Genomic DNA, 22627 nt, shown 5'->3' on the forward strand with positions numbered 1-22627 from the left:
GAAAGTTTTAAAACCAGTTTTAGTTTGCTATTTATTAATTCTGCCATATAGCTAAAGTATAAATTTCTGGCAATTAAGTTTCTTAAGCCACAGAAACTTAGATCTCTGTCAACGAAATGAATAAAGCCACAATGTGAAGCTGGTGAGCATTTAACAGTCTGCATGTACTAAAGGCATAATACCTGAAACTGGAGGTAAAAAAGACAGGATGCAATTATTTTCCAAAAGCACTGTTTTTATTTATATAGAGTCCTAACCACTTTAGTGGCAGGAGGAGTGGGAGAGGTTCCTTTTTCAATCCAAGGGCCTCCAAAATGTTGGTCTGTTGTTACCAAACACACAGGCAAGTGGCGTCATGGATTTGGTAAACTAATGACGTTTAGTCTCTCTCTGCTAGAGCAACAAGGTGAGTGTCAATCTCTGCTTCTGTAAGAATCCTAGAAAGGAAAGGAAAAACCCCAAAACGATTTACTTTTGAAAACTTTTATTATGTAAACTTCCAAACACACAAAGTAGGATAGTAATGAATTCATGTGTACCTAACACCCAACTTCAACAATTATCAATTTATAGCTAATTTTTAAAAAACCTATATATCCACCACTCATCCCTTTAGATTATTTTGAAGGAATTTGCAGATGTAATATCAACTTCTATACACAAAAATGCTTACTTGACACCAGATCTAGAATTAGGTCTTTTGAAAACAAAACCCTTTTAGTTGCAGCTATGATAGAAAATATTTAAATATAAAGCTAAACTACACATAAAGCATTCTATTTTAGCTATGTCGAAATGCCTTTATACCTAGTATAACTCAAGTTTAAGTTTGTATGAGCTGAGAGATAAGAAGGCACTCCATGCTGAACATGGTATTTTCTAAAAAATGTTTGCCCCAAAGAAATCAATTGCTTGGCAACCTTTACAGTGACCTATTACTGCTGGACCTCTAAAAAGTAAAATTTGTCAAAGTGCCATTATTTAGTGCAAATTGGGGCAATGTAAGTAGCTTATATAGTTATTGATGCTTATGTTTTATAATCTAATTATTATTTAAGTAAACTTACTATAACAGGATTTACAAATGATACAAAGGCTTTTTGAAGACACAGGATCTTTGGTTTCTTATCTATTTAACTTATTGATGGAAATAAGAACTTTAAAGGTTACAGGAGGGTTTGAGAATAGAAAACAAGAACTAATTGTAGGTCCTTTAGAGAGATCTGTAAATTGCTCTTGATGGAATTTTACTGCTTTAAAAAAAAAAAAAGACAACTGCAGGCGTGGCTCAGCGGCTGAGCATCGACCTAGGATCCAGGAGACAGCGGTTCGATTCCCGGTCAGGGCACATGCCTGGGTTGTGGGCTCGATCCCTAGTCAGGGATGTGCAGGAGGCAGCCGATCAATGACTCTCTCATCTTTGATATTTCTCTCTCTCTCCCTCTCCTTTCCTCTCTCTGAAATAAAGATATGTTTTTTTTAAAAAAAAAAAAGACAACCTTTTCCTACAGAAAACAAAAAGGTTAATTTTTCTTAAATCTTTCATCTTTGCATCACCTACCTACAGGCAACAAAAAGAACAAATTAGAAAAAAATGGCACACTAACAAAAAAAAAATTCTTCAAGGCCTGGTATACCCCTAGGCATAACCATGTGTTCTTATAACTATGACCTAAGAGTAGCTAGCTATACATAATAATTAACATGCCTTCCCTTCCGGCAGTGCCTCACATCTGTGGACTTAACTGAAGTATTTTCCACTATTCAAAAAAGTAACCAAGTTCATGGTAAGCAACAACCTCATAGGGTGAGCTAGTATGTGTTAAGCACCCAGTACAGATTTGACTCATGGAAGCTGTAAGGTTGATTTGCGGGAGTTAGTCACTTGGCTCACTTAGAACAGACAGACATCCAGCATCTGCAATTCAATGAGTTGTATTCAAAATTTGGGGCTTCCCAAGATCTCCAGATAGGCCTGATGTATATTAATATTTCATATTGCTTTTCACATATAACCATTAAATAATCGAGGCTCCACCCGAAAAATTTGAAAAGGACTTTGACAGTTGAATTTCTACTGACCTTAAACTAAGAAAAGAAAAACACTTATGCTTACTTTACTCCTTACTTTATAAAGGTTATTTTATGTCACCTCTGGTATTAGATATAAAATCATTCTGAAATGAGAAGAAAAGCAGTTATGTCTGTCTTAACGAGACATCCAGTAAGTTTAAAAATAGATCTCTTGGGTGCTGAAGGGAAAATACTGTAATTGAAGTTCAAGAAAACGTTTTCTTTCTCCAAGTTATAGGACAAATGGACTGCCACATGTCTACCGTTCTAGGCTGAAATTTATCACTTGGCAAACTTCTTTAAGTATCTGGCCAATAATATAACTCACCTGAATTTAGGATTTTCAACTGTAACTACTCCAACTTCTATTTCTGAAGGTTTGAAATCAATTGATAGAACAGTAGACAGGCAGGTAATCGCAGTCTGAAAAAAGCATCAATATTAAAATACAGTATTTTTCACAGAGTAACAGATTTTCTCATTCCAAGCTTATTAGAATCATGAATTAACCACAAGTTCTTCAGTTTCACTCCATGCTTCAGTGACGTAGTTCTATAGCGACTAACAGATTGCTTAATTCTAATATGTCGCCTGCCAGTGAAACTTGTTTATATCAGCTCAGCCATAAATCAAAGGGGTCCATCAAACAAAACAGACAGATTTACACAAAACGGTCTGCCTGGTTAATGACCACTTCACGTCAGGCACTATGATTAGCACTTGGGGTGAGATGAGGAGAGGACAAAGATGAACGATATAACCCTGGCTGGTGTGGCTCAGTCGGCTGGGCATCATCCTGTGCACTGAAAGGTTGTCGGTTCGATTCCCGGTCAGGGCAAATACCCAGGTTGAGGGCTCTACTCCCAATAGGGGTGTGCAGAAGGCAGCCAATCAATGTTTCATTCTCGTATAGATGCTTCTCTCTCTTTCTCTCCCCTTCCCTCCTCTCTAAAGATCAATAAAAATATTTTTTAAAAAGATGGATATAGTATTTCAAGGAATTTACAGTAATAACAACTAAGGATGTTTTAAGTGGCTCTGTATCTGATGCAATATTACTTATGCAATTATGAATTGCAACTAAAAAAAACCTTTAATAAACATTTAAACAGGGCATTATATCTCCCAGATGAAAACTAGCTTTATATCACCTGTTAGTATAAATAATACTGCCAACCATACATAAAAGTATTAGATGGTAATTTTTCCTTTGTCATTTGTCAGAATCATGTTGTTAATCTTTAGAAATGGCTGTATCTCAGACCCTCATTCCAATATCCAGTAAAATTTTTGTTTTTAAACTTCCGGCAATAAATAAAAGGCTTCTTTAGTCTAATGTTACTAAATATTTGTATAAGAATTTTAGCTTGTGCTATCAATGTAAAGTTCCCAATCATAATAAACAATCTCAAGAACACTGCATAAATCTAGCTCTATTTTTGTATCCCAGATATAATTTCTCTGCCAAGTCATCCTGTGAGCATATTCTTTTATAGGAAGAGGTTTGCTTCCCCTGAGAATCTTGTGTGTGGCCGTCTACTTTTCCTTCAGCACACCCTAAGGGCAACGTTACTGACTCAATTTTTTCACTTTTGCTACCAAGAAGCTTAAGCCTAATTTGAGTCATAAACATGTTGGCATTTAGGTCTAGTCCTGATTCATATTCTTAGTTATATTTTTCCATTTTATATGTGCTTTGTTGAAAGCAATTTAAAAAACATTATGAAATGAGATAGGGAATTAAGTGAATAAAAGCAGTCCTCATCGTTCCCATGTCAGCTGAACGACAGCGATTTTACTATTACACTGACAAACTTGGATCTTGTGATATAACTGAGGAACAGAGTTTATAGACCGTCAAGTATGCAATGATCTTCACTATTCTATACAGCATTAAAAAAACTCAGCTGCCTGGCCAGGTGTGGCTCAGCGGTTGAGCATCGACCTAGGATCCAGGAGATCGGGGTTCAATTCCCGGTCAGGACACATGCCCGGGGTGCGGGCTAGGCAGCAGATCAATGACTCTCTCATCATTGATGTTTCTCTCTCTCCCCCCGCCTTTCCTCTCTCTGAAATCAATAAAGATATGTTTAAAAAAAATAAAAATAAAATAAAATAAAAAAATAAAAAACCTCAGTTTCTTTTGACTAACTTACTTCCACTGTCTGTTCAAACGTCCAATCAAATTTCTTCTTCACTTTTTTTTCAAGAAAGCTGGTTGACTCGGTTTGTTTAACGCCTGCTGCAGTGGCTTTAAACCCACAGTAGTAACCTGCAGGGTCACACTTGTACACCTGAGGGCCTTGTTCTTCATCTATACCAATTAAAATCATACCTAAAAAGAAAGAAAGACCCTCATTAAATGTCTTATACCCTTATATAGCAAAATTTTGTGTGTTGTCATATAACTCTTGTTAATCATTACTCTGGCCATCTATTTCAGAATATGTGTTTTGCTTTAAAAAAACTGATAAATAGCCCTGGTTGATGTGGCTCAGTTGTTAGAGTGCTGGTCTGTGCACTGAAGGGTCACGGGTTCGATTCCTGGTCAAGGGTACATACCTGGGTTGCAATCTGATCCCCACCCCAGTCGGGGTACGTGTAGGAGGCAACTGATCGATGTGTCTCTCACATCGGTGTTTCTCTTTCTCTCTCTCTCTCTCTCTCTCTTTCTATCCCTCCCTTCCACTCTATAAAAAAAAAAAAAAAAGCAATAGAAAAAATATCCTCAGGTGAGGGTTAACAAAAAAACAAAACAAAAACAAAAAACCCCTCATAAACAAAATACAGGCTTAAATTTACAAAATAAATTAGGTAACAGAAATTTCCATTTCACAAAATGTTTTATCACAGATTTTTAGAAAGTAAATTATCACAAATGTAATCCACAAACAATTTCTGAATCCTTGCTATTACTTAAAGCATATTCCTTTGAACCCTAATTCCTCAAGATGTTACTTGGTCAAATAAATTTGGAAAATATACTTTTCATATAATTCTTTTGGAGAAAATAATATGCAATAGCATATAAGTGTTCTAAAGTGTTCTGCTGTAGGTTGATCTACTTTTAGCTTAGTAGTTCTTAAATTTACTTGACCAAGAAATACTTTTTCTTTTTTTTAAATTTAAGAACTAGTGATTAAGGTTCCAGGGAACTAAATGTATATGTAATACACGTTGGAAATGCTGGAGCAAAGTGAAATATACCTAGGGGCTAATGCTCACCTCTACACTGCCCATCTTGTTACTGTTGGTATACATTCCCCTAGCAGTCAGTAGAAACTAAATTCTAAATTCTGTACATAAATTTATTACAAATCTAATGTTATTAGAATGACATATGACAAACAATTAAAATAGCCACCACCACCAAACTTCTTTTTACTCAGCAGAGCAGGTAACAGAGTATGTATTTAAAGAATGGCTTACCTCCTGCTTTCTTACATTCTAGATCTGAACCTCTTTTAAAGAGTCTCTTCTAAAACTCAATATGAATTGACTACTTTATTCACATTTATAGATGTTTTACAGTCTACTAATGAGGAATTTTCAACTCTATTTTACTGACAAACACTATGACAGTGATCTGATATCTGGTTTATTAGAATGTTATGCCACCCTGTAATTTTCCTTACATTTTATACTTGATATATACAATGTACAAGGGCAACATGAAAGTGATATCCACTTACTGCCTGGGGGAAGCAAGAAACATTTCTCTACTTCAGGGTCTTGCAAGATGAGCAAGGTTTAATAGGTGATAAGGACATGAAAGGCATTCAAAGCAAAAGGAACAAGACATGAAAGGTCAGGTACACCCAGGGAATGACAAATGATTTGTGTATTGCCAGGTCTTCAGATGAGGGGGGAAAGCAGTACAAGAGGCAACTTGGGAGTAAACTGTAAGGGGCCTTGCATGTCATATTAAGGAGTTTGGAAATGACGCTCTAGCCAATAGTAACCAGTTTTTCCAAGGGAGCAACAACCAAAATTTGGCTTTAGAATGATTAACTAACTCATGCAGCAATATGAAAGACAGACTCGGAAAGAGTGAGAAGGGAAAGAAGAGACAGGTAAATTTAGTGGCAAAGGCAAGAGATGATGAAAAAGTGACAGGAAATGGAGAAGAAACAGATATTCTGAGGAAAAGCTTGATGACTAATCAAATGACCAGGGAAGGTGGTAGGGTGGAGACAGAAAAGTAGAGGCTGAAAGTAGGAAAACAGCAATGATTTCAAGTTTGAAGTATTTGTGAGACACGGAGAAAGGTAGTGGGTTAAAGCTAATGTGACAGTGGGTGAGACCATACAGACAGAACAAAGAGGGAGAGAAGGACCACGGAGAAAAACACGGTGAGCGACAGCACTAAGAGGCCAGCAGAAGAGGATGAGCTAAGGGAAGTGAGGTGGAGGAAAAGGGAGTGTCACTGAAGAAATCAAGGGAGAATTTTTGAGAGGTCAAGCAATAGGATTAGGTGCTAAAGAGAAATCATTACACTGAGTGCTTTAATTCTCATAAATGAATGGCACTATGTCAAAAATGAACGTGTTAAGTTTTTCCAGGGTAATTTATTACATTAAGTCTAAAACCAGTAAATCTTATCCCTCTCCCAATAAAACTTTCCTTGTTTTTTTGAAAAAGAAATTTATTTCAAAAATATGAATCACAGGCATATGTATGTGAGCCTGATTCTTTAGGAGGAGTCAAAAAAACTACTACGTTGTTCAGATGCCTAATTTAGGCACTCCCTTCAAACTAGTACTCTAGAACTGCTGTAGAACACCCATTACAAAAGCCTAATAAAACAGCAACTTGGATCTTTCAAATCCCACACCCTAAATAGAAATATTTTGATAATAAGTCTAACAGCATCTAAAGCTTCAAGATAATACCATAAATACTGCTGTGAAACCTATCTTTCATTGCTGACTTACTAAAAGATTTCCTCACTTTATATAATTTCCAAGCCACATGTTCAGAACCTAGGTGTTACTAAAATAACTTTCCTTACGCATGTTCTCTAAAAAAATTCTAACTTCATGAATTATTTGGGAGACTTAGCATACTTACAACAACCAAGAGGCCTCATTTCAGCATTCTGTGTGTAGACCTGAGAAATATCAGCAATTCTTTTACACAGCATGTCCACAGGAATCTCATAGCCATACTTGTATTTCCAATTAGCTGCCTCATAGCGTGCCCTCTGTACCTGGGACCTGCTGTCAGCTAGGAGCAGAAAAAAGCTTTAGTTTTTTAGAAGGAAAGGATGATCCTCCAAGCCAGACAATTTTCCATATATATCCATTAAAACTTAAGGAAAGCAGAAGTAGTCCAGTATGGCTTTTTCTCCTACCAATGAATAGTGAATGACTCAGCAACAAGTACATGATAAAAAGAAAAAAATTTTAAGATGGAATTCTATACACAGTACTGTCCTTTTATTCTGAGCCCTTCATCAGCTGTCAAAATAGTTTTTATAACTAGTAACTCCCTAAGAACAAGTTTTGAGAGAATAATGCTTCTCTTGATCTTTTTCAGTAAGCTTGAATTTATCCTTGATTTCAGAAAATAGAAACCCAAAGTAATTTTTTATAATTCTCACCTACTTCTAACCACTGTCATTATTACCAGGTTTCAGATACACTGACTTACATCTCCTTACACTATTAACTACATCTGAAATAAATCATCTATGAGAGAGGCCTCAGCCCAGTTTCCCTAACAGTAGTATAGATATCTAACTCTATTATACTTATAAAATTAGTACAAAACTAAAAAGTAATTGAAAGAAAATAACAAATCTAAGTAGACATCGAGCCAATTACCTGTCATTCCTGTCATCACACAGCCAATGTTTTCGGTTATCTTGAATAAGTGAGTCACTGTGCTGGAATCCAATAATTTGTCCTAATGAACAAAATAAATCAAGATAATTTTGGGGAAAAAATCCCAACAACACAGGTCTCTGTGTAGTGATAAAAATACTGTGAAATTATAACAATACACTATATAATAAACGTCTGTTTACTTTACAGTTAAAACCAATTTTTAAAAAAGGGAAGGGGGACTCTATTTTCCTTTTTTAGATGATATGTTTCCATGGGCAAGAACTACAGCTCACCAAAGCATGTTTCAAGGTCCCCGAAGACAAAACACCTAGACACCCCAATGTGCTTATCATATCATGAAGTTTAATATGTTAATTCTGTCTACTCAGCTGAACTGTGCATATTTGCTCAATAAATACTAGGAAAGCAGAGTCAAAGCAAGAATAATGTTAACATATATAGGTAATAATATTCCTTTGTACAAACTCACAAAAAATTCTGGCATTATATTCTTCAATAATCAGCTATCTGGGCAGTATTACTTACAGGTACTTTCTTCTGTGTGACAATTACTGCACAGTCTTTCCCTCTGACAGCTACTGATGTAAGGCCACCCTGGTTAATAGCCTTAAAAGCATATTCTGGAAGACAGAATATAGTTTTTTTTTAAAGGCAGAATAAATTATCATAGATTCATGCAATGGAATAATAAGCAGTCATTAAAAAGAATGAGACAGAGCTATAAGAGCTAATATGGAATGCTATCCAAGACATGAAAAGTCTAAATAATGATAATAATAAATCACAGTTAAATCAACTCCATTTCTTTCCACTTAAATTTTACTGAAATCATTTTTATCAGGCTTAAGCACCAAATTTCAAATAAAGATTTAGTTAATTTATTATATCAAATTTTTATCAATTATGTTTTATCATTTTAAAAGTTGGTTTTGTGGCCATTATTTCTAAGTCTGGTTTATCCAGGTCAAATTTAGTTGCTCTAAATTTTCTCAAGATTTACTATTTCTGTTAACTTTTGGTCAATAACTAATTTGAACATATGCAGTTTTAATTGCTCTTAGATTATTCTGTATTGTTTTTTTACCCCACCAAGCTGAATTTTCTGGATCATGTTTTTTTGCATTTTTATAGGTTTCTCTAGTTTGTCTATAACACACTTCGGCTTGTATACTTCTAGTTGCTGTCAAACCATTACCCGGGTTAAACAGCTGGATCAACATAGTAGCATAAAAACAAACAACTTTGGCACCATGTAGTTTAGTTGATAATGAATGCCTTTGGAGAGTAGAATTACAGATGAGACTATCCCTTTCTATGTTACATATTTCCATAACATTTAAATGTAATCTAAACATGTATTTTGTAATCAGGAAAACAGCAACAAAAATTAATATATGCTCAATGCAGAAAATATGAAAGGACAATATAAAATAAAAAAATTACTTATAACTCCAGTCAATATTACATTTTCACACATAACAGATGCTTTTAAAATTCTGTCAAGTATTACTCTGGGCACTGGGTCTGAGGCCTGGCCTCATCTGTTCATAAATCCATTGGTGATGAGGACTGCCAAGGAAGATACTACCTATAACACCAAAGAATTTCCTTTAATAGGAGCTATAATAAAAATCCTTTATCAAATATTTCTAGATGGCTATATATTGAAGAAAGCGCAAAAGAATGAAGTAAAAAGACCCTAGAAAAATCACCTTAAAGGAAATCCTTAAATCTAGCTTAGATTTAACTAATTAAAATATTTTTACCATTCCATTACACTGCAAAAACTTCTAAAACAATGCAAATAACTTCTAAAATATGTTTCAAAATGCTTTTCAGTTCTGCTTCTCATATGGCCAATAAAACTTCTACTACATCATCCCTCCACAGATAAAAAACCTATAAATTCTAGACAAAACAATAACTACTCAAAGAGACAAGAAAGTGGCCCAAATCTAGTAGGCAGATACAAGAGGAGGAGTCAATGTTTGAAAGAAAGGAATAGCATGGGATGAGTTTCCCATTTTCATGGCGTATAGCTCAAGTCCAGGCCCAAGTCAGGGCTAAAGACCCATAGAAAATTCAGTCCTTTTTGCCTAGAGAACTAGAGAGCAGTTTGGGGGTAAACACAGATGCGAAAAGGTGAGGGAGAGAAAGAAGAGAGCCAGAGAGGGAGAACCCCAACTTCTATATACAAACGTTGCCCAAATCTCTAGTTGATTCTATGACCACACATGTAGAAGACAGGCTCCAGGCAGCCTACCTAAGGATTTTTCAAAAAGTGAGATTTTGAGCTGCCACCCAAATGGACTGCCTCCAAGAACAAATCAACACTCTTTGGAGGAATATAACAGAATCCAGTCTTCACAACCTATCATTCACATACATCCAGGACAATCCAGAATTATTCAACATACCAAAAAAGAAAACAAACCAAAACCAAAATCAGGAAAATGTGATCCATTTGCAAGAGACCAATTCTGAGATAACCCAGATGTTGTATTAGCAGGCAAAGTTATTAAAACTATGCTCGATGACATAAAGGAAAATATTCTCAAAATGAAATGAGATCAGAAATCTCAGTGCAAGGAAGTACAAAAGAACAAAATAGAAACTGTAGAACTGAGACAAATAATTGGAATGAAAAATTTAACCAAATAGACTTAACTGCAGAATGAAGATAATAGTGAATGGATATGGAAATTAATCAATAAGATTAAAAAAGATAATAAGTCTGTGGGTCAACATTAAAAGGTATAATATAAGTGTAATTGAAGTCCTGTATGCAGAAAAAAATCTGAAGAAATAATCGCTAAAAATGTTTCAAATATGGCAAAAGACATGAATTTCAGATTGAAGATACAGCAAATTCTAAGTGGATAAATACAAAGAAAACTGCACATAGGCTCACTATATTCAAATTCGTGAAAACCAAAAATAGGGAAAAATTTGAAGACAGAGAAAAAGAACAAATTACACATAAGCAGATTATACATGAGAACAATGATTTGAATTCCATAGGTTTCACTGAAGATAGTGGAGTATCATTAAAGTATGGAAAGAAAAACCATCAGTTTTGAATTCTATATCCAATAAAAATATCCTTCCACTGCTTGATGGTTTCCTTCTGCTATGAATGTGCACGTCCAGTTGTGTGCTTCTTAGAGAAGACACTTACCTTCCTACTCCACCAGCCATTGGAGGAGGATTTGGACCATGCAGACGATTAGTTTGACCCATTCTTCTGGGGCGGGGGGTGTTTCCCGGGGGCCCATTTCCATCATCATATCTGGAATCAAATGAGTTTCTGTAGCCTCTTCTCTTTTTCACATCTTGCTGAAGCATAGTTTCAAAAAACAAAACCACGAACTCAGCTATTCCCCCGAAGGAATTTGTTATCAAAGATAATCTCCATGGGGACTGACTCTGGTCGTCCAACACTTGTCAATTCAATATGTAAAATATCTTGCTTCTTGTTACCCACCTCTGGAGAGACTGAGCAGCCTGACTATTTAGAGAAGATTTTATGGTCTTAGAGACAATTTTACAAAATTTGACCTCAAAGGCAAGGGAAGTAAAGGCAAAAATAAATGAACGGGACTAATCGAACTAAAAAGCTTCTGCACAGCAAAAGAAAATGACAACAAAAAGGCAAAGAACTGAATGGGAGATGATATTTGCAAACAGCTCTGACAAGAGGCTGATACCCAAAATATATAAAGAACTCATACAACTCAACACCAAACAAACCAACCAACCAATTAAAAAATGGGCAGAGGACCTGAACAGACACTTTTTCCAAGAAGACATACAGATGGCCAACAGATATATGAAAAGATGCTGAACTTCACCATTAGGGAAATGCAAATCAAAACTACAATAAGATACCATCTCACACTTGTTAGAATGGCTATTATCAACAAGATGAGTAATAACAAGTGTTGGAGAGGTTGTGGAAAAAGAGGAACCCTCATTCACTGCTGCTAGAATGTAAACTGGTACAGCCACGCTATGGAAAAGCAGTCTGGCAGTTCCTCAAAAAATAATAGAGTTACCATATGACCCAGCAATCCCTCTTCTGGGTATCTATCCAAAAAACTTGAAAACGTTTATTCGCAAAGATACATGCACTCCTAGGTTCACTGCAGCATTATTCATGGTGGCCAAGACATGGAAACAACCCAAGTGTCCTGTGATAGAGGACTGGATAAAGAAGATGTGGTACATATATACAGTAAAACCTTCATATACTGGACTAATTTGGGCAAGGGCGTGTCTGTTAAAGCCAAAGGTCTGTTACATAATAAAGTAGGTTTTCCAAATACATGTTAAAAAATCAATAAATTAGTTTACCTGCTTTTACTTATGTAGACACATTTGTGTAATTAAAAGTATGTATGAAAAGCTTAACTTTGCAGAAAAGTTTTCTATATGTGTTACAGTAATTTTAAATGTATACTGAATAGGTCTAGTAAATGCATGCATTCACCAGTCACTGGGCTGCGGCTTGGCTTAATGCACTTTTGAACATTGGCCAGCACGTGTTAAAACTGCTGCAGAAAGTCATACCATGCGACAACATAACCAATTACCATTCCCGATGCTGCATGATAACGTGCTTATCATTCGCTGAACATTATTTACGAGCGGTGACTCTTGGATTTAAATATGAACACTACAGTTGTAGATATGTAACTTTTATTTATGTTGGTGAAACTACTACAGTGTTCTTTCCAAAATATGGCCTATTTGCTAAAATTTGTTAAAAATAACAGTGAATTAATAATAATAAAAAAATAACCTGTTAATTTAATTATAAGTAAATCTTGGTTAAAAGCATATTAAAATGAAAAGGGTATTAATTTTCACATACAGCATATGGACTGGAAATTTTGTCAGTTAAATCTGAAGTCTGTTAAATTAGGGTCAGCAAAATTGAGGGTTTACTGTATTATGGAATACTTAATCATAAGAAAATATGAAATACTGTCATTTGTGACAACATGGACAGACCTTGAGAATATTATGCTAAGCAAAATATGTCAGAAAAAGCTAAGAACCATATGATTTCACTCATATGTGGGATATAAAACTGAAACTCATGGACACAGACAACAGTATGGTGGTTACCAGAGGGAAGGGGGATGGGAGTAGTAAAGGGAGCCAAATACATGGTGATGGAAGATGAGTTGACTTTGGGTGGTGGGCACACAATGCAATAGACAAATCATGTATCATAGAACTCTACACTTGAAACCTATAGAATCTTCGTAACCAATGTCATCCCAATAAATTAAAAAGAAAATCCTTCAATAATGAAGGTAAAATATACTTCCAGACCTACAACAAGAAATGCTAAAGGAGTTCTTTGGGCTAAAGGAAAAAATGATACCAAATGAAAACTCCAGCCTTTAGAAATAAAGAACATAAAAAATGGAAAATATGAAAGATGCTTTTATTCTCTTTAACTTTTTAAAAATACCTCACAAAAATCTTAACACTTGTGGAGTTTACAAAATATGTAATGTGTTACTTATAGAAAGGAAAAGGAGTAAATGGACTTACAAGGTTTCAAGGTTTGTACATTTTATGTGAAGTGATAAATATTAACTCTAAGAAGACTGGGGGATGTTAAGCATGTGTATTATAATCCTTAGAGCAACCACTAAAAAAATGTAAAGTTGCCAAAAAACTAATAGATTTAAATGAAATTCTAAAAAAATATCCAAATAATCCAAAACAAGGAAAGAAAGGAGGTACAGAGGAACAAACAAAACAGAAACAGCCCTGGCCGGTGTGGCTCAGTTGAGTGGCTTCCATGCACCCAAGGGTTGCGGTTTGATTTCCAGCCAGGGCACATGCCCAGTTTTCCCCAGGTTTCCGGTTTCCAGCTAGCTTCTTGGTCAGGGTGTGTGCGGGAGGCAGCAGATGGATGTTTCTGTTTCTCTCTCTCTCTCTCCTCTCTCTCTCTCTCTCTCTCTCTCTCGCCTTTCCTCTCTCACAAAAATCAATAAAAAAAATATTTTTTTAAAAAGAGAAACAAATAATAAAATGGTAAACTTTAATCATGTCAACAACTGCATTAAATGTTAATGGACAAAATACTCCAATAAAAAGTAGAAATTGTCAGAATGAATAATAAGCAAGATTCAAATATATGCTGTCTACCAGAGACACACCTTAATATGTGGATGAAACAAAGTACACCATATAAACAGTAAGCACCAGAAAGTTGGAGGGACTATGTTAATATCAGACAAAGTAGACTTCAAGACAGCATTACCAAAGATAAAGAGGAATACTTCAAAATGGTAGAATCAATAAAACATATCATAAATGTATATGTACCTTATAAGAATACTTCAAAATACATGAAAGGAAAACTGACATATGGTATATTTATCAATATAGTTCATATGTTAGGCCATAAAACAAGTCTTGATAAATTCTGAAGTACTGAAACCCCTAAGTATTTGAAAATTTAAAAACATATTTCTAAATAACCCATGAGTCAAAGAAGTAATCACAAGGGAAATTTAAAAATATTTTGAATTGAATGGTAATTTGTAAGATGCAGACAAAACAGTGTTCAGAAGGGATTTTATTGCTATGGAGGACAGGCCCCAAGGTTTCCCCCCCCCCCCATCCCCTGCCTCCTGGTCATATTTTTGTGTAATCCCCTCCTCTTGAATATGGGCAGGACCTATAACTTGCTTCTAACAAACTGAATATGGTGAAAGTAATGGGATGTCTCATTCCTGATTACACTATATGAAAGTCTGTCTTGCTAGCAGACTCACTCTAGAGATTCTTCTTGTTGGCTTGGTAAGTTAGGTGTATGGCAATGAACCCCCTGTGGACAGCCAGCAAGTAGCTGGGGTCCTCAGTCCCCAAGGAAATGAATTCTGTCAACAACCTCAGTGAGCTTGGAAGCAGATTCTTTTCCAGCTGAGCCTCGAGATGAGAACAGAGCTTGGATGACACCATGATTGCAACCTTGAGATCCTAAGCAGAGGACCCAGCTAAACTGTGCCTAGACTACTACTGAACTAAAGAAATGTGAGATAATAAGTATGCATTATTTTAAGTTGCTAAATTTGTGGTAATTTTTATGTAGCATAGAAAACTAATACAATAACCTTAATTGTTTATATTAGAAAAGGTTTAAAATCAATGACTTAAGTTTCCGCTTTAAGAAGCTAGAAAAGGGCAAAGGTAAATTCAGATTAGAAAAAAACAAAACAAAAAACCCCACAATAAAGATCAGAAATCAAAGAAATAGACAAAAAGAGAACATCAGCAAAAAACTGATTCTTTGAACACAAACAAACAAACAAAATTATAAACTCTTTGGTATGCTAAAAAAAAAAGGGATCTTTGCAGATGTGATTAACTTAAGGACCTTGATAGGGAAAGGGAAAGGTTATCCTAGTGGGCCCTAAATGCAATCACATTGTATAAGATAAGCAGAGGGATATTTTACACACAGAGAAGAAAAGGCACTGTGACGAGGGAGCAGAGTAAGATTTGACGGTGATGCTGGTTCTATGACACTGGAGTGATGAAGCCATAAGAATGCTGGCAGCCTCTAGAAGTAGAAGAATGCCCTGCATGACACTTTGATTTTGATCCAATGATACTGATTTTGGACTTCTGGTTTCCAGAACTGTGAGAAAGTATATTTCTGTTGTTTAAGCCACTGAGTTTGTGGTAATTTGTTACAACAGCCAGAGAAAACTAATACAAACCTCTAAGCTAGACTAATCAAGGAAATGAGAATACAAATCACCAATATCGGGACTAAAAGAGGGTTATCACTACAGATATTATGGAGGTAGAAAACAATCACTTCCATACAGATGATTCTAATATCTGGGTCACTATCCTTAATCTTGCATAATTTTCTATTGCTTGCTTTTATTACCCAATTGTTCAGAACACAATTTTGGCCTAGAAAAACATTCCATCCATGGCCACAGAGAGCTATTAGTTTGTAATACAGTACTTACCAACTCTCCTCTAAATTGCCCTTTATGTTTATATAGACCCTGATCCTTCCCACACCTATGTCTTTGTTTCTTTATGTTCAGCCTAGATTGCCCTCTCTCTTATGTCCACCTAGCCAAAGCCTGCCCCTCCCCTGCAAGCCTGTTCCATTTCCCATGGACACTTTCTCTGTCTCTGATGGGATTCTTCAACCCTTTCTCTGAATTCCAATAGCATTTCCTATTTCACCACTAAAATGAGTATTTCTACCCTCCACATCCAGACTGGAGACTCAAAGAAAGTAGGAACCAAGGAGCTTAAAATTAAATTTGCAACCAGAAGATACTAAGTCAAAAGTTGGCCATGGACCCAATCCAACTTACTCAAGTTGTCTTGGAATGCAGGGTTTTCTAGAAAGATTACAATTAACTAAAAGCCAGATAAAATAAGATCAGGATTTAGTTTTTCTTAGGGAAAAAAAAAAATTCTGTTAACATCTGCCCCTCATTCACACATAGCAAAAGCATCTAGGGCTGGCACATGTTTTGCAGTTTTCCACAGTTCCCACCACTCCTTGTCATATCTCACATAGCCTGTTGCACTCATCTGCATTGCTTATCTGGTTTGCTTAAATGCAAATCTAAAAGCCACAAAACAGAAAGCTACCCTCCACCACAGAATAAAATCTTGTCCCAAAAATATTTTACATAAAAAAAACACCACTTCTCAGTAGAGAATGCACTTGTGAATTTGCCAGGATTCATTAAAGGAGTCTTCTTCCTCTCTATATTGACTAGTGCTAACCAACAGAATTTTCTGTGATGATGGCAATGTTCTAGATTTGCACTGTCCAATATAACAGCCATTAGCTACATGTGGCGGCTAATGCAACTGAGGAACTGAATTTTGAAGTTTTAAATAATATAATTTCCACTGTTCATCTACTTCTCTGAACTTCCCTTCTCAATCTCACTGCTTCCATCTCTTCAGCCAGCTCTCTAAATACTGGTATTTCACAGGATTTTGTCATTTCTCCCTATCCCTGGATGATTTTATTTTATCACTACTAACTCCATCATCGTTAGCTCTGAACCCATACTAGCAAATGCCTATTTCAACCACAGTCATGTATGAAAATAAAACTCCCCTCTCTATAAATCTGCTACTTATAGTCCTTATCTCAAATAATGGTATTACTAACCACTCAATTTTTCAAGCTACGAACCTGGGTATCATCCTTGATTCTTCATGTCTTCTCTCTCAAATGTCCACTCATCTACTCAGAGACTCCTCTTTACCGTCTCTCAACACCTTAGTTCTCTCATTAGGGTTTATATGGATTAGTGAACAAGCTTTTTCTAATTGGTCTTCCTGCCATCAGCCCCATTCTACTCTAATTCTAATTCTACACTCAACCCCCCTGCATTGAGTTAATAATCCTGTCATTCTTAAAGACTTTTGTTAGCTATGTCCAAAGCCCATGGGACAAAGTCCAAATCCTACCATGGTACCCAAATCTCTTTAAAATTTTGCTACAGTCTATTTTTCCAGTTGTCACTGTCTATGCTTGTCACACTGACCTACGCACTGGTCCCCCAAAATTTCCTTACCTAATCTCCATCTAAATCAATTCATCTTCTCTGGGGAACCTTTCCTGGCTCTCCCTGGCAGTGTCACTTCCCTTGGTACCCTTCTTTGTAGTTATTTTAGTGCTCAACATGTTATAATTTTCAATAAAATTTTGTATAAATGAATCCCCATTATAACACTACTACCATAATATATATATTTTGTAATAATTTCCAGAAAAATGGAAACTGCCAGGTAAAGGATCTAGAGACAACTTAATAACTAAAGAGTATCTTCTACAGAAATACGGGGAAGGTATAAAGTAATATCACAGTATGTAGCAGAGGTGAGCAGGAAGGCCAATTAAGAAAAAACTGAAAGGTTTATGGGCACCATTTAAAAGGCATATTTATTTTTTAAAGCAAGAATTCAAATGCTGGAAATAGTAATTACACACTTTATTTCCATCACTAAAGATTTTGTTTTTTGAATAAAATGTCAGAAATTTGCAAACTAGCAAACACTATTACATTAATTTCAGTAATCTGTTTTTGAATGTCCAAGACTATGCAGAAAAATGATAACTGATAGCCCATTTCCCATTTTTTAAATGGGAGAAATTATAATGTATTACACTCAACCACTGAGTCCCCAATTTCTTAAATTGTAACTTAAATACATAGTAAAGTATGTACCTATATGTATTTGGTTGAACCACATGAAAGTCATTTTATAGGTAAAAACAGTCAAAATCAGCAGTTTTATATAGTTCAACCTAACAGCAAACTCTAAGATTAGAATGTAAATTGCTTTCTTGATCACAAACAAAATGGTTAATAGTTGTTTTGTATACAGAGACCTCTTTTCCACAGTAATCTTTTACTTTGCTTCCTTCCCTACAAATTTCCCCAACACTTTCCCAACTTTTCTTGGACTCATTTGTATAATACTAGGGAAAAACAGGGACTAAATATAAAAGACACTGTGACAAAGTGTTCAGGACAAGCACAGAATGCCAGACAATGGCTCACACTATGACCTGCTCAGTGTGATGCTAGCAATAGTGGAGGTACACATCCTCTTTATGGATGCTCATTAGCATCTACAGGTGATTCTGAGGTTCCGCCAATTATAGGAATATACAAGATTTTTCTCATTCATAATTTTGTTTAAAGTGCTGTACTGAGTTTTGGGAAATAAATAAAATTCCTCCCCCCATATAAAAACAGGGGCTGAGAAAACAAATTGAGAGATCTATACATTCTATGAAGTTTGGTTATTAAAACAAGAAATGTTCTAGGGCAAGGCAGGTAGGTACTCTTCAGGATATGTCTATATTCAATTTCAATGCTTTGTGACTAGCAACTTTTTGTTAAGATTTTTTGGTCTGGCCGGGTGTAGCTTAGCGGTTGAGCGTCGACCTGAGATCCAGGCGATCGGGGTTTGATTCCCGGTAAGGGCACATGCCCGGGTTGCGGGCTCAATCAATGACTCTCTCATCATTGACTCTCTCATCTATCTCTCTCTCTCCCTCTCCTTTCCTCTTTCTGAAATCAATAAAGATATATTAAAAGAATTAATTAAAAAAAAAAAGAAAAATATTTTTTGAAGTTGTTCATTCTGTCTTTCCATAACATTGTAACCTAAATGGGAAGTGTGTCCCATTGCATAAAGCCTCTAAATATTATATTCTTTCAAACAGTGATCTTCAAGCAGATGGAGTCAAAACATAGCAGTGTTTGATCTCATTACTTTTTTGTGTACTTGTAATAGGTATGTATTTATGTATATATACATATGTATGCATGTGTACACACAGACATTTAATTTCAAATCAGATTCAAGGAGGGCATGAGAAGTCTGGGTTGAGAAACACTATTTTAAAACAAGAATTTTTTTTAACAGCAAAAGAGGCAAATAAACAGTACTTCTCAGTCCATTTATTTGTAAAACTCCTGATTCCATTTTTATCAGTCACTTGTTTCTTCCTGACAGCATCCTTCACAGAAACATTTATTGAGTACTTACTACATGACAAACACTGTTCTAAGTACTTTACATCTATTAACTCATTAAATCCTTATAGCCCTATAAGGTGGGTGGAATTATTATCTCTATTTTATATATGAAGAAAGTTCTCAAAGTAGGTGTGGAGCAAGGACTCGAACCCAGGAATCTTGGCTTCAATACAGTTTCCTAATCTAGAAAACTGTCCTTTTCAGTCTGTCTCCACCAGTCCATTTCTTTCCTGTTCCTTATTAGTATGCTCCCTTCTAAGAAGCATCCAAGCAGTGCTCACATCCATCCACCTGGCAGGCAAATTCAAGTGACTATTCCCCTCTTCTCTTGCCAGACCTATCCAGCAAAAGATCAGCAAGCGGAAAGGGGCTTGAAAGTAGCCAGGCTTATTTGCTCCACCTGGGCCTTAGTTGCCCCACTGATAACTTGCGGAATTTTTAAAATTAGATTTTGAAGCTAGGTGCTCTGTATATAGCTCTACAGTTTTTCTACAAATACCATCCCCCCCCCCCTTGAGTACATATGTCAACAGAAAATTTTCAATAGTTACATAGAGTACAAATGACAATAAAAAATGTCTCTCTGTCCTGGCCAGTGTGGCTCAGTTGGTTAAGGCGTCATCCCATATGCCAAAAGGTAGTGGGTTCGATTCCCGGTCAGGGCACATACCCAGTTTGTAGGTTCGATTCCTGGTTGGGGCATGTGTAGGAGGCAACCAATTGATGTTTCTCTCTCATATTGATGCCCCCCTGGTCCCTTCCTCACTCTAAAAATCAATTTTAAAAAAATTCTTCCTACTCCCTGGAAGCAAACACTGTAAACAGTTTGTGGACTTACCAACTTTAGACAACATTTATTTCCTGAGTCCCAACTATGGAAGAGGAGCATACTCACCTTTCCATTAATCTTTCCTTCCCTTGCCATCTCATTGTTGTTATTTTTCCATTATCAACGTTCAAGTTTGCACTCTACAACTTTTATATACTTTGTCTTAGGCAGATTCTAAAGTTTATAAACTAATAAACAGCATTTATGATATTAAGATACTGTGCATATATTTCACTAGAGAACTCAGCATGGACGGACTATAAAAAGGGAAGTATTACAGGTCTACAAAGCAACTAATCTAACAGACCAAAAAGAAAGAAGCCAAAGAATCAAACAGGAATATAACAACATTTACTGAGAACTTAATACTGTATTTACCCCTCTACATACATCACCTTATTTAATCCTCAAAACTACCACAAAAGGGATTATTAGCCCAACTTTGCAAGGAGAAACTAAGGCTAAAGTTATATCATTTGGTTGGCTAGTACGGAGCAGAGCAGGTATCTGACTCCAGGGCCTGAAGTCTTCACCACAATACTGCTTGCTCATACTAACTATTCTTTCACTTTCCTTTTCCTAGCAATGTCTAATTAGTGCCCTGAATAGCAAAGGGAGTGTGTTATTTAACAAGGCAAAGTTTAAAATCATTCTACTGGATATTATGGATCATATTTCTATCTAGATATTATTGATCAAAATATTGGTCATATTTTTCAATTGGAGATGAGTTAAAAGGGTTACTGAATTACCCAATATGATGTTTTCTTGCTACATTATATTCAGTATGTAGCCACAGCCATATAGTGGACTGGTTTCATTCCAAGTTAACTTTACTTCTAAAATGTACAGGTGAAGAGCCCTAGCTGGTTTGGCTCAGTGGTTAGAGCCTGGGCCTGCGGACTGAAAGGTCCTCCATCCCATTCTGGCTATCGGGAGGCAATCAACTGATGCTCTTCCCTCGCCCCTCTCTGAAAAGCAATGGAAAAAATATCCTCAAGTGAGGATTAAAAAATAAAATAAAGTGTACAAGTGAAGAGAACCTTATTTATAGGCCAATTCTCTCCTTATGATTTCCAAACAGACTATATTACTGTCCTCGCTTGCCAAGGCACTGAGGTGCTAAATTCACTCAAAAATAAAACCATCATGGGCCAGATTTAAATCAGGATCTCTTGACTTTAAATTCTCTATGGCAAGAGATTAAGGGTACGAATTATAATTATAACCTAAACCCTGAACCATTTCGATCCAATAAAATATATTGTTATACTGAATAACTGATAACTAGTTTAGGGTTTATTTCCACTAGAGTTGTTCTTCAATAAACAGCTTGCTCACCATACCTCATCCACAATTCAGAACCAGCTTTTAAACTACAGGAGCCGTCAAATATATGTAGGTTAAAAGAGGATGTTAGTTTCAGAGCAGCTTTAGAACTGGCATTCTATCTACCAGTTTTCCAAAGACGTCCTGCATGCATTCTGTAGATATTAGTAATTCGGCACTTTTTCTTTTTCTCCGTTTGTTTACGTTATCTGTCATTCCCTTTAAGTTGTGAGCTTCAATATAAGAGAGGGTGTGACATCTTTGCATCCCCTAGGACCAGCAGTGTTTGGCACATATAAGGCTCTGAATGCCCGTGTGGAAACAACCGCCACAGGACAAGGAACTGCATGCTGCAAACAAAGGAAAACGGGGAGGGCACATTTTAATGAGGAGGTTTAGGAACCAATTACCCTTTAGAGAAGTACAGACGTTGAGTCCACCTAGTCAAAATGTAACAAGTCATTAGGCCTCAGGAAATCGAAGTCAGACATTAAGTCCTGCGTTCCTTAACTCTTTATCGTGTCCAGGCGCACGTGCGGCTGCTCGCCCTAAACCGCAAGAGGCCTTCAGCCTTCGGGCCCCTGATCCCTGCCTCCAGAACGGGTGAGAACACCATGGAACGAAAACCCAGACTAGGCCCTTCTCCCGTGCCAAATCCGGCCATGCTTCAGGCCCGGACTCAACTCCAGGCCGTACCATGACAGAGCAATTCGAGTGGACCAAAGGCGGACCTGGTTCACTCACCTACTTGGTAGAGCCGGCCCTCGGGTGAAAAAATAGTAATGTGGCGATCAAAACCAGCGCTGGAACCACGGGACATGATGGCACGCCCACTATCTCAAGAACTGTCGCTGGGCCCACAGCTCCCACACCAGGCGAGCAACCAAGCACTCCGGAAGCTGCAGCCACTGCTTTCTGCTTCCGGTGCCGGGCACGATTTGTCGTTTCTTGAGCGGAGAACTCCGGGCATCTGC

The 22627-nt window shown here is 36.5% G+C and overlaps 1 protein-coding gene and 1 pseudogene across 2 annotated transcripts; both read right to left on the bottom strand.

The window, feature by feature from the left end:
• Positions 1–214: 214 nt before the first annotated feature.
• PSMA6 (proteasome 20S subunit alpha 6) lies at positions 215–22627 on the bottom strand. Its single transcript, XM_081140495.1, has 7 exons — positions 22398–22627; positions 8448–8542; positions 7899–7980; positions 7144–7299; positions 4230–4408; positions 2402–2496; positions 215–437 (listed from the first exon to the last, which is right to left on the bottom strand). Exons 1-7 carry the CDS (start codon positions 22471–22473, stop codon positions 380–382), a joined length of 741 nt encoding a protein of 246 aa, XP_080996621.1. The 5' UTR covers positions 22474–22627; the 3' UTR covers positions 215–379.
• Positions 11055–12548, bottom strand: LOC308563464 (selenoprotein K pseudogene; annotated as a pseudogene). The gene is made up of 2 exons: positions 12515–12548; positions 11055–11362 (listed from the first exon to the last, which is right to left on the bottom strand). The product of its transcript is annotated as a selenoprotein K pseudogene (transcript).

Source organism: Miniopterus schreibersii, assembly GCF_964146895.1.
Source record: "Miniopterus schreibersii genome assembly, chromosome: 1".
Classification (NCBI taxonomy): domain Eukaryota; kingdom Metazoa; phylum Chordata; class Mammalia; order Chiroptera; family Miniopteridae; genus Miniopterus; species Miniopterus schreibersii.